We start from the raw sequence: 12,800 nt of genomic DNA on the forward strand, positions 1-12,800 counted from the left end.
TGTATTAACCTCTTCACTGGACTTTTCTGTTGTATCTGTGCTCTAATTAGCTGGCAAAAAGTGTGTGTATCTTATATTTTCAAGGTTTCCATGTTCAGAGTTCATGAACGTGTCTATTTTGTCCTCCACTGTGACCAAAACATTGCACACACACACACACACACACACACACACACACACACACACACACACACACACACACACACACACACACACACACTCTGTCCAAATCTCATAAAACTGCCAACAAAGAGCCCCATAAGAGATCCTAAGTGTCCAACATGATGTTTGTGTTAAGCAGTGTATTATAGAAGCTGACTTCTGGGTCTTGGGGGGAATGTTAAGCATGTTAATGAAGAGTGCATACTGAGGCTATTACTCAGTGTAATATGGATCCATTTAACACACTTGCTCAGCCCATATGAACCATATGAAGAAAAGGGGTCGTACATTTAATCCTGGCTACAAGAAAATCAAAGAAGAACAGAACCGATTGTCTTTAACAAAAAAGTAACACTTTACTTGAAGGTATCTACATAAGAGTGACATGACACTGTCATGTCACATGGACCCTAACCATAACTCTAACCCTAATTGTCATGACAAAAAACGAATGACTTACTCACAGAAGCTGAATGTCATAAACGCTTATGACTTGTTTATAATATTTATGACACGTTCGTGACAGTGTCATGTCACTCTTATGTAGATACCTTCAAGTGAAATGTAACCAACAAAACTGCTTACAGGAGAATCGTTTAATCCTCCTTTAGGATTACAGGAAAACACTGCCAATAGAATGAAAACTGCACAGCTTTCTCTCAAATGCAATTTCATGTAGAGAATATAAAGCAGACAGATACTACAGGAGCCAGAAGATTACAGATGTCTCTACTGTTTCCAGTGGTAACGTCTGGACAGAGCAACCGGCTCATCTGTGAGCTGTGGTTTTTAGTTCCAGATGGTGAAATCGAGCAAACATCTCTGGTAGGCAGCAACATCAGTACAGCAACTACAAGCCAAAGTCATCTTAGATTCCTTCAACCCACTGTTTGGTAACCGGTCTGTCAAATATGATTAAACAAAGACACCTGACATGTGACAGACAGAATAAATAGACAATCCTTGGATTAGCTGAGGAAATGGCAAGGGAATATGAATCAACAATGCTCACTCTCCCCTTTACAAATGTTATCAAATCGCCCCTCAGGCAGCTACAGCTCTCATTCTTTTTGCGGCAGAAAGGTAAGGCTTTTGGCTTTCGAGTGTAAAGATGACTCTAGGGCTGTGCAATTAATCGAAATTTAATCGTGATTATGATTTCGGCTCCCAATGATCACAAAAACAAAATAATCGAGAAAAACAATTATTTAGCTCATTACGTTTTGCAAGTAAACTCTTATTTTCTCTTGTGTTCTGAATGAAAAAATAAAGTTTAAATAGGACAAGTATTGTTTTTTAAGTTCAATATAATCGTGATTATATTTTTTTTCCATTATCGAGCAGCCCTAGGTGACTCCAATAAATGACATCACAATAAACAAAAATACCAATGTAGGCACTGGCGCACCATTTCTATTGCAGTGTTCAAAGGGTTGATGTCTTGTTTGCTGTTTGAGTACTACATGGGGTGTTCTCATTCAGAAAATATTCCCACACAGTGAAAAAAAACTCACTCCACAGAATCACAACATGGGAAATTGCATCTTCTTATCACATACTTTATCTCCTTGCTCCGATACTAGCTCACTGAAAACCAGCCTTCCCTTTCAAATATAATTGTCTGTAAAAAGTCTGTAAAAATATCCCTAAGCGTTACAGATCACAGTGCTGGCAAAGAGCCTCTTAACTTTATTAACATCCAGAGTCGGCCTGGCCAGGCTCCCAGCTCCCTGCAACTTGGACTTACAAGTGTTAACCTGAACAGGGCATCAGTCTCACTTTCCAAAATGTTCTACTTCCTCTCGTCATGCAGCACCGTACTGTCCAGATTTGCCATTGGATGAAAAGCATGATTTCACTCTCGGCAAGGTCCTTACTTCAAGGAATACATAAACTATTATAAATTGAATATAAACTCAGAGATTCGCTTGCCAGTGCTTTAAAATATATCATCTCTGTGTGATGAAAATTGGCTCTCTATCTAGGACAATAACGTGTACAGATCTATATCTGCCATGACATAATGCACACATAATATCTGAGTCCAAATCATGTGCAAGTTGTGATGCTCAGGGTTTGTGACTGATGTCGACCCACATCATTCACTGACAAGCAAGAGTACTTCTTTTTCTCTAAGCAACCTTTATTCCGGCTTTCCTTTGTGCGCTTATTAGTCCTGCTAAGTAAGTTAATACAGTGCAGGGGCTGGACTGCATTGCACATGACTAGAGAATAAGTAATTCTTCCAGAATGCTGGGCTTCTATTAACAAGCACTAATAAAGTATATAAACTGCACTATTAGACTTTATAATGTCTTTCATAGTCCTCTGGGGCAACGCCAGCCAATGGTGCAGTGAGCTGACTGGGCACTGCCCCATGGCAGCTTCCTGGCAGCGACAGAGGGAGAACAAGAGAGGATAAAACTCAAGCTTTTTGGCTGCTTTCGCCTCGGCTCTAATGAAGGCATTAAAACAGCCTCGGCTCGCATCATGTTTGCCCGTTTGTTTTTGACCACTCAGTTGAAGCCAATGTTTGATTGGCTGGCGCATTAATCTCCAACATGACCAGCCTTGTAAAAAAAATAAAAAAAAATAAAAAAGGGCTATTTCACACACTACTTAAACAAGTTTTCGAGCATTTGAAACTGTTGTTGTAGCCGTTTCAAAAGGTGATCTGTTTCCAGAGCTGTGATGCGCACTTACCAACTATTACGCGTTGTGTATGTTACTCACATCTTGATCACAGTTCAAATGAGATAAACTGCTGATAGAGTAGTAGGAGACTCTCTGGTGGAAAAGGGAAATGGGAAATGGGAGCCTCCTCGTGATTGACTCAGATGTCCAAAACTGCCCTTTCACACACAAACAATCTGTGTTCTTGCAGCTTGTTTAGGGAGGTCATTGAAGCCCTGATCCTAATGGCCACATCTCTCTCCTGCCATCTCTCTCTCTTTCTGTCTCTCTCTCCAGCTGACAGCTGCGAGGGCCCAGTCAGCTCTGGCAGAGGCAGCGCAGCGGCGGACGGCCGCCTTAACTGCCACAGTCAGAGGGGAGCGGATTTTTCTTTGATGAAACACAGCAGTGTTGAGCCAAGAACAGCAAGTGGCACAGCCGAGATGTAAATCAAAAACCCACCCGTGTGCTAAGTCATACACGGAGAGGTCTGCGAGAGGAGTCGCTGCCGTCTGAAAATGCATGAGTAATACAGACTCTATAGACATGTGGTCAGCCGTGGCATGTCTGTCCAGGCGAAAGGAATCCGAGAAAAGTCTCTTTATCTGTGCTGCAAATAGTTAAAAAGGTAAAACAAATCTGGTCTGATTCACAATAAGCTGGCAGCTTTTTTCCCCTCATCAGCAAAAGTGTGGTGTGTGAAACTTTGTGAGTACTTCTCAAGGCAAGGTTTAGACTAAAAATACATTTTTATGATGCCATATCTGAGCCAACTCTGCAGCTTTTTCTTGATTAAACCGAGGCCCAGAGCACATTTTCTTCTGGTATTCCAGTAATATTTCGACACTTACTCGAACCAGATCATATTTTTGCTGTGTGACTGGTTGGATTCATTGACAGAATGAAAATCTGAATTCCTTTGGTTACAGTGAGATGCAATAGTCATACCACACTGGTCACATAAGAATGAGAACATTTGACCTGACCGACAGGCTACGGAGAAGGATAAGGACAGCAGAGAACTAAAAATGTATGCTTTGTGTCTGTCTGTTTGTGGGTTGATACATGCACATGGTCATTTTGCAACTAGAGGACTACTCAGAAGACACTTGGGCAGAAACGTTCACAAACTCCCATAAATCTCCTTCTCTCTCTTTGAATCCAACTTCAGTCAAGGTGATGCAACACTCGTCTCTTCCTCTGCCACTTATCTCCCATTTCCACACACGTCATGTGTATTCCCGGCCAAGTTTGATTGAGGTGATTCAGCCAAGCAGATGCCAGACCAGGGGTGTTCTCTCACTCTCCCTCTCTAGTGGCTGTGTGACTCAGGAAGCACTCTCATTCCATTACCCAGCATTCCCTCCTCAGCATCTCAGCCAGACAGAGGTTTACGGGAATACCGCTGCCGAATCATCACCGGGCCTCCACTTTATGAATCAATGGAACATGCTGCAAACATTACACGCTGCAACACCCTTGCATTTGCCCATAACTCACCGCTGAGCTCATACAGGACGCAAAAGACGTGGGCTGAGGCACTCTCTTTGGATCATGGGTATGTACTGACTGGTGAGAAAACTTGTGAGAAGAACCATCATTCTTCTCACAAGTTTCCTATCATCATACTGCATGATTTAGAGGCACAAATGCAGAAAGAGCCGATGTGTGGTTGGTTGTTTGTTAGTTCCTGTTGACAAATTCTATTCAAATTATATGCTATGTAAAATAGCACTGGGTGTAAACTGACACGTAATACATAAAGATGTACCATATGTAACCTCTGCGCAATCTGTTAAAAAAAAAAAAGAATTCTCAGTTAACCTTGCCCGTGAAACTAAGTGAACCACGAGTTCAATCGAAGGTCATATCTCTTTTAGCAACAGTGACAGCAAAATGTTTCCTCGGAGGGTTGATCAGTCTTTCACAACATCTGGGAGGAATAGCTGCTATAACCTTCCGTCGCTGCTACAACCTCTTGGCACACTGACCAACAGTAATGTGGAGATCCTCAGTTACTCTGTCAGATCCAACTGAACTTAATAAATGGATATTTTGATGCTCAAGTTGACTTATTCTCTTTTCCAGAGAAAAGATCCGGTGAGGTAGCAGGGATTCAGTGTCTTACTTACAATTAAATTTCATTTTTTTTAAAGAAAGGAATGGGTATAATGTTATAATGGAAATTTTTAGAGACAAATTAAAATGTGAAAGTGGCACAAAAACCGACATTTTAGAAGGCTTGCGTCTCGGAGGATTTGGATATCGGCCATCGTTGGTTTTCAGCTTTGCTAGAGTATAATTCAAAATACAATAACGGGACGGCCTCTAGCTCACCAGTGTTCGACCCATGTAGGCTGAGGCCTGCAGCGGCACAGGTTTGAATCTGACCTGCTGCCCTTTGCTGCGTGTCATCCCCCATCTCTCTCCCCCATTCATGTCTATCCACTGTTGCTACTTAATAAAGGGAAAAGCCCCAAAAAATAAATACAATAACGCAAAATTTGAAGAAAGAAGAAAATATTTGGTTTTGGCATGGGTTCCACCCAACACACACACACACACACACACACACACACACACACACACACACACACACACACACACACACACACACACACACACACACACACACAGACACACACATACATACACACTGAGTGACAGCCACAGTGCCCCTAATCTAAACTGTGGTCAAAATTCACACCTAAATATTTGCACTGCATCACATCGCTCAATCACTTGCCCCCTGGCAATCCATCCATCCATCAGTAATACATTTTCTAAAGATTTAGGATTTAGTACCATCTCTTTGGTCTTTTAGGCATTACACAACCAGTTGACAAAGCACTACTACTATTCAACCACCACTTAACAAACTCTTGAATCATTGACACAGACTACGGTCATACCCCAGATTCAGCAAAACGGGTATAACAGTGTCACAAATGACAACTGGCTCACAAGTCAAAACCCCCAAAAATACTGAGATCCAAGATGAAGAAATAATAATACGATCTGTGCATACATCAAAGCCGACTTAAAGCAATTATAAGCCTGAAGTCCAAGGTAATTTAAGAAATTTGAAACAGCTGAAGCAAACATTTTCCCAGAATTATAGCTGTAGAAACATTTGATGTGACACAAATCTCAAGATTTACCATAGATGAAAGTCTCTAAACAACAACCCAAAGAAGGCAATGGAACACACTGGATACATTAAATGTGAACACCAGTTCCTTTGTAGGTTAGGCTGAGCGCCATATTTTTTGAGTACTTTTGTGATGAATGATAAGTATATTTTTGGAACATTTCTATTATCAATTACTTTTCTATATCCAAATTTGTTATGACGAGAACATTTTGCTTGCAAAGTAATGACGAAATCAGTCCCACAGAGAAAATAGAGAACATGAAAGCCAACTCCTCCTTCTGCAAAGAATAATAATAAACAAACCACATAGTTTGATTAGAATAAGTGACTTCACCGAAAGCCCTTAATGTGTTTCTCTGCGAACACACGACCAAAACTATTCACAAGCTACTGGTAAGCTGTCATTAAGCGTTTGACACAGCGGAGGCTCGAAGCGGGGCTGTAATGTCGGTTGTTTCTCATAACAGTCAGATTATCGCACCAGAGTCTGACGTCTACAAATGCTGCTGGGGAAAACACAGGAAACTAAGTCATTTTGAGGAAATTCAACATTGGTGCCAATGTCACTTCACCTCAAAAAAAAAAAGGTGTGCACACTGCATGTATAAATACTGTATGTACAGTTTTATAATAAACATGTCACGGTGATGTGTGTTGGCAAAAGACGACAAGAAATAGTAATAGACAATAATTCAATCCAAATATCCATTACTCATCTCTTCGCAGGCTGAATCAACAGACAGACCTCTGCATTTATCTGAGAGAGGGAGTTTGGGACTCCAGCACACTCCTCTAACTCAAACATTTTCCTCAAATAAGCTCACACACTCTGCAGCGTCGTCCCGGGCCAGGAGAAACTTTAGTAAGGTATCGAATGATGCTAGAGTACACACACCATTCAAAGCTGATATTTCTTTTCAAGAGGGGTCAAGTGTTTTTCTTTGCAAGCTAAATATTTTCTTTGCTGGTGGCCGCTAATATTTATAGCACAGTGGATTCGTAGTGTAAGGACGATGATCAGCCGCTGTTCCACTCATGAAGAGCAATACACTTACGCACCAGGTGTGGCATAAGTCACTGCGATTTGTGCTTCATTCAACTTTGACGTAAAGAAAAATTATGAAAAATAGTCTTTGGATTTCTGCTGGCAACACGGCGAGGTTGAACAGACACAGCAAGTTTGGACTAAATGTTGAGTTATTTTTCTCATCTCAGGATACCTGGCCCATAAAAATCGAATCCAAGCCTGTAAAAAGTCTACTCACACAACGGCACTTCAGCTTTGTAACTCTTTCCTTCGTTAACACGCAAGCTTTCTCACTCACTGTCAATCTTTCACGCTGTTTCTCAATTAGACACTTGGAAACACACGTTAAGAATTAACAAACAGCGTAGATTCACATTTTTGTGAGTAATTAGGAAATCAACGGAGGAGCACTGAATGCAAATGTCTCAGAGTACCTCCCAGAAAAACCATACAGGATTCGACTCACCTCGATTCACCTTTATTACTGAGTAATTGTTCAGATTTTGCAATCACAGGGTGCACAGTTAAAGGTCAGAAATCTCCCGTCTGAGGCAAGTTCTTCCTCCAGTGTCTCACTTCCATCAGGATAAACATTACAGTCTGTGTTTGTTCAAAGATTCATTTCAGTATAAATCTAAAGTAATGGTTGAGAATGCAGTTTAAATTCCAGCTCGGTCCCCAAATGGGAGTATGTAATACGATCAGCCTGAAATGAGGCATGATACAAAAGACTGATGAGTACTGAGATCGCTTTCATACTCCATGCTTACCATAAGAGACTATTAAACACAAAATGTCTACAATACAGCCCATATTCATATAGATAGCAATGTTAGGAGTACAAGTTGACCTGAATAAAACTTTTCATTACTGAAATAGTACAGTCAAATATAATGTGAAAATGTATTACTGCCAAATCATGAATGTGCAATATGTTTGGATGTGTAGTTGAATCAGTATGTGCTTCAGGAAGTAGATATTGGATTGCTTTTTTTTTTTTAGCACTTTGAAAAGAAGGCGGAAAACTATTTTAATTCATGAACCCACAAGATATTGAAACTATTAAAATGTCACTCAACTGCCTCACAGTCAGAACCAAACAAACAGAGATGTGTCCACTTCAATGTTAATCTGCTCAACATAATCCACAAACGCATAACACATCTTGCATTCCCACAATTTACGGGAAGCGAGTTCAAAAGCGTTGCAAAGACAATGAGACGATTCATTCTGGTTCGGGATGCTGGGGATGGAGGGCTGAGGGCACAACTGTGCTCCAAGAGAACTCATAAATGCTGAGACGCATTCGGCAGACATATGGTTTGTGTTTAGCAAGAAGAAACAATAATCAAATCTGCTGATCCTCTTCTAGCTGCAAGGATGATTGCTAATATAAAAGTCTGTTCCGTCTAATCATAATTTAGGATGGGGCTGTAATTACCTCCGCCCTCTCACAACAACACTCTGTCTAAACAGGCTGGAGCAGGCTCGTACAGAGACGTAAAGCCCAGTTTCCACTCTGGATGCTATCTGTATGACAGTGCTTATTTCATCTGTGTAATTGTTTTAAAGTTTTTTCGCTTAAAATGATGAGTGCCAAGTCAACATTTATTCTATTTTCTTTTTTTTTCTTTTTCTTTTTTGGATGGCACTAATTCAAATATGAATTGTGAGCCATTTGAGCATTTACAGTTAATCACATTCAGGATTAATATTTTTCTACCTTTCTAAATTTGACAGAAAACAAGAAAAAAAATATATTTTTTTTAAAATTAATTATTCTTTAAATATTGTTTTAAACTGTGAACTGTGAGCCCACTTCACACTAATCAGGTGAGCTAAACGCTGCATGCTTTGTTAACATCCTTAGGAAATAAAGGACACTTGTTTGGCAGCTACTCCACATACTGTACATCACTTCACATGGTCTTCGTGTGCAACAGACACTTTGATTCTGGTGTTATTTATGAATTGGCCGAGGATCCAAGTGAGCTCTGGATTTAATTAACAGACCTAATCCACAACTGCAAACAGGGCTCTCAACACACAAATACACAGCACAGCTGCTTCAAAGGATGCTCTTGAGGAGCCATATGGAAGCAACATTATTTTGGATGATGGCTTTTTATCTTAAATAACATAGAAACTAATTGGTAATTGGCTAATTGGTCAAATTGGCAAGACTGACACAGCTGCTGTTTGACTGAATTTGTTATTGTTAACCTTGTAGATTGTTTTAAGGAGAGAGACTAATTCCTGCATTACTCCAATGTATCCATTGTGTTCAGAAATCATCAAATCACTCGATCAACTTTATAACCCCCCAAACACTTCAACGGCATCAGTTAAAGACGTGTGGGCTCGTGCTCACATTTGGGACTGGGGAGCCTACCTTGCACGGGAGGAAGAGAGAGGCACGAGCGCGGAGCTTTGGCTGCCAGATGCGCCTTTTCTTCGGATGCGCCGAGACTCTTTGGGCTGGCGCAGTTCATTTGACTCAGGGTGTCATGGGAAGTCCGGCAAATCTGCGATCCAAAACCAGCGCTCCCGGCCCGCCGCGTACAGATGTCCGCCTTGCTGCCGTACACGGAGAGCGACAAGCCGGTGAAGTCTGTAAAAGTGGGGGTCTGACAGTGGCTGACCATCCCGAACAGCGCTGAGGGGTTCTGCATCGATGACTCGGCATGCAGTGTGCGGCTCTGCTGCTCACATTACCTGCGCACGCAAAAAAAAAAAAAAAAGGACTCAAATCACTGCGTACTGCATCAACGCCAAGACGGGCTGTTTCCCCCCGTGCGATGCATTCACTTCAAGATAGAATCAAACATCGAACAAAACGATTAAACTTTAGGGATTTGGCAACACCTACCTTATTCAATTAGCCGATGAGGAGCAGAAAAAAAGTCGAATTGCGCACATGAGCATGTTTTTCAAACTGAGGTGGAGAGCATCCGCAAGCCTGATCGATAGCATCATCTCAGTGAGTTCAGTCATCAGCATCCCATGCGTCTCTCTGCCTCTCTCTCTCTCTCTCTCTCTCTCTCTCTCTCTGATTGGCACTCGGGATTCAGAAGCACCAATGAAGAGTGTGTCCGTGTTTCTGTGGGAGGATAAGATGGATCAAGACTGCTGTTGGCGAGCTCGGATGTGAAGTTGGCGAGCTACAGCATGCGCGAATGCTGATACCTGGCATTCAGCCTACCGCTCGTTATCCAGTCTTCAACGTTTTTAGCACCTTCAGACATTTACAAAACAATCTCCACAATATGTGACAGATAACGTCGGATGTCGCACAGAACAAAGCCAGTCTTCAACGTTTGATGTAAAAAAATAATAATAAAGTTAACCAGATCATTCAACAACGCTGTTCTCCAAGCTTTGGTGCAGTAGCCTAGGCTACGCCCGCGGTGCGTTATGATCAAATCATATCAGCCATTTCTCTGCTTCGTTTCAAAACATGTAGGCTATAATCGAAAATACCACTGAAATGTAGCTGCAATTCAGAATGATCCCGATATAAAGCACATCACGTTTTGGACTTTTATATAAGCCTAATTAGCCTACTTTAATCCATTTAGGCTATAGAGAGATTGACGTTAGGCCTACTTAAGAAAACTGGGATGTAAATTAGACCTACAGCAGAATGTTGACATAATTTAGGTTAATGTTGTTTCCAAATGTACCATGTCTCCTAAAAACGTGAATGAAAATGTTTTAATTCACACACTGAGGGGCATTTTTTTCAGCATGCTGTTGTTTTGTTTGAGCTAAGTCTACCTAATATTATTTCAAAACTGCATGATTTATGAGTTATTTTTAAATTATTCTCTGGATCATGGTTCATTACGTCTGAGTGACTACTAAAAAAAATATCATAACGATTACCCGATATCTTTGGAATATGGCTTTAAAATTTAACTTAATTAAAAATAAAGAATTAAATAGAGTTATCTGCCAGGTCTCGCCAACGTCCATAGGCTACGCGTTACATTGTGATTTCCTGTGATAAACTCCGTGTTGAGAGAGCTGCCTTATCCTTATCTAGAACAGTGTTTATGTGGGAAATGCTATTCTACAGCGTCACCAAGTGGCCTTTCCGTTGTAAGAAAAATCCTGAAGGTCAGAGTTGACACCGTGAGCAACATCAAACATATGGTTATTAGAGTGCAAAATACAAGCGGGTAGGTGGAAAAACGGTCGAGTTAAAGAGTATGATATAAATATAAATATAATGATATAAATATTCTGTTAGAGGTGTTGTGTTGCGCCAAATGGTTCTGTCTGTGCAATAGGTTTGGGCTTTAAAAACGCGGAAATGCAGGACGGCAATGTGATGCTGCCTTTGCGTGCTGTTGGAAATATGAATCCACGTGGATGAACACGGACGACAGCAGGATAAAGAGAGAAAGCACTTACGTCTATTGCTGGTTTAAGCAATGGATATAATGTGTTCTTTTGAGCATGTATGCACCTAGCTGTTCATTCACTGTAACCCTGTAACTCTTTGTCATGCTGTTTTATTTTCAGTAAATAAGTTTGGAAACCACATGAAACATATCTTATTGACTGTATTCCTCTCCACTCTGCTGTTTAGATACTGATGTCATTTCCAAAAGAAAATGCCCAAAACTGAGTCTGGTTAAATCTTGGGACTTTGACATCAACACTTTTGTGGAATAGGCTGAAGTAAACTATTGTTTAATTGTTATTGTATGCTTTGATAAATCTTGAAATATAACACTGTGGCTGCCACATACAGGCCTGTAGTTTAAGAAATCATAGCCTTTTCCATAAGCCTAGTGCACACACTGTTACATGCAATTACATATTTTGTCTATTTTTCACACAGAGCCAAAAACGAGAAGGAATGTACAGAATCCACATCTTATACTTTCAAGTGATTAAATAGCTGTGACTGAAGATTGCCTGCATGTTACATCTCTACTTCACCTACCAGGTGGTAGTTGGCAACTTGGGCAATTTAAGGAACATCGGCAGATTGATCATCATAGTTTCTCCCACTCTCTGCATTAGAGTGAACAAATACCAATCAAGTACAGTGCACACATTTGAATACACATATGTTAATAACATAAACTAATGGCGAGGTGGGGCAGTTATCCGGTGGAAAGGAAAGGAAGGGAGGAAAGTCAAGGAGAGAGGGGTACAAAAGTGAATCATTTAGGACAGCTTTAACCATTGAAAAAAAAGATTTTATTTTTTTCTGAACGCACGATAAATGTGGGAACTGAGTGCATGAGTTTCATGGTCTTTTAGATCAGTGGCTCCCAAACATGGACCCCCAAACTGACACAAATTTAACCACGGACCCCCATCTGATAGGATTTTTTTTGCTTTAAGATGTTTTATTACAGATTATGTATGAAACCCATGACCAAAATAGTCCTATATTCTGTCACTGTGTCATATGGCTGGAATTATAGTGAATATTTGATTCCCCTTTTTACTTCAGACCCCCTGGAACCCCCTCAAGGACCCCTGGGGGTACCCGGCCCCCACTTTGGGAACCACTAGCTAGATCGCCCCAATGGTCACAATTGTTTCTGAGAATAAAAATGATTCAGCAAGCAAGACACATCCATCACTGGATATCTATGGTGAACAAGTTGTGCCACCAGACCAAAATCTTATCTTAATTTAAATACCCATAGCCTACTTTTCATACATTCACAGTCATGGGATGTGTCAGATTTTTGTTTCATTACTAACATTAAGTGCAGTTATGCATTAGAGTACAGCAGTAAACTAGACTAGCGGAGGGCT

General features: G+C 40.8%; 1 protein-coding gene across 2 annotated transcripts in view; it reads right to left on the reverse strand.

Annotated features, from left to right (window-relative positions):
* The window catches only part of glis1b (GLIS family zinc finger 1b), a 79,810-nt gene extending 69,788 nt beyond the window's left edge, over positions 1-10,022 (reverse strand). For both annotated transcript variants that reach the window (XM_028588234.1, XM_028588233.1), the window contains exons 1-2: positions 9,886-10,022; positions 9,409-9,731 (exon numbers count right to left, since the gene is read on the reverse strand). In XM_028588234.1, coding sequence (XP_028444035.1) covers positions 9,409-9,688 — 280 coding nt within the window. In that variant the 5' untranslated portion in view covers positions 9,689-9,731; positions 9,886-10,022. The remainder of the gene's footprint in view (positions 1-9,408; positions 9,732-9,885) is intronic.
* Between the last annotated feature and the right edge of the window lie 2,778 nt (positions 10,023-12,800).

This window comes from Perca flavescens, chromosome 9 (assembly GCF_004354835.1).
Source record: "Perca flavescens isolate YP-PL-M2 chromosome 9, PFLA_1.0, whole genome shotgun sequence".
In the NCBI taxonomy this organism is placed as follows: domain Eukaryota; kingdom Metazoa; phylum Chordata; class Actinopteri; order Perciformes; family Percidae; genus Perca; species Perca flavescens.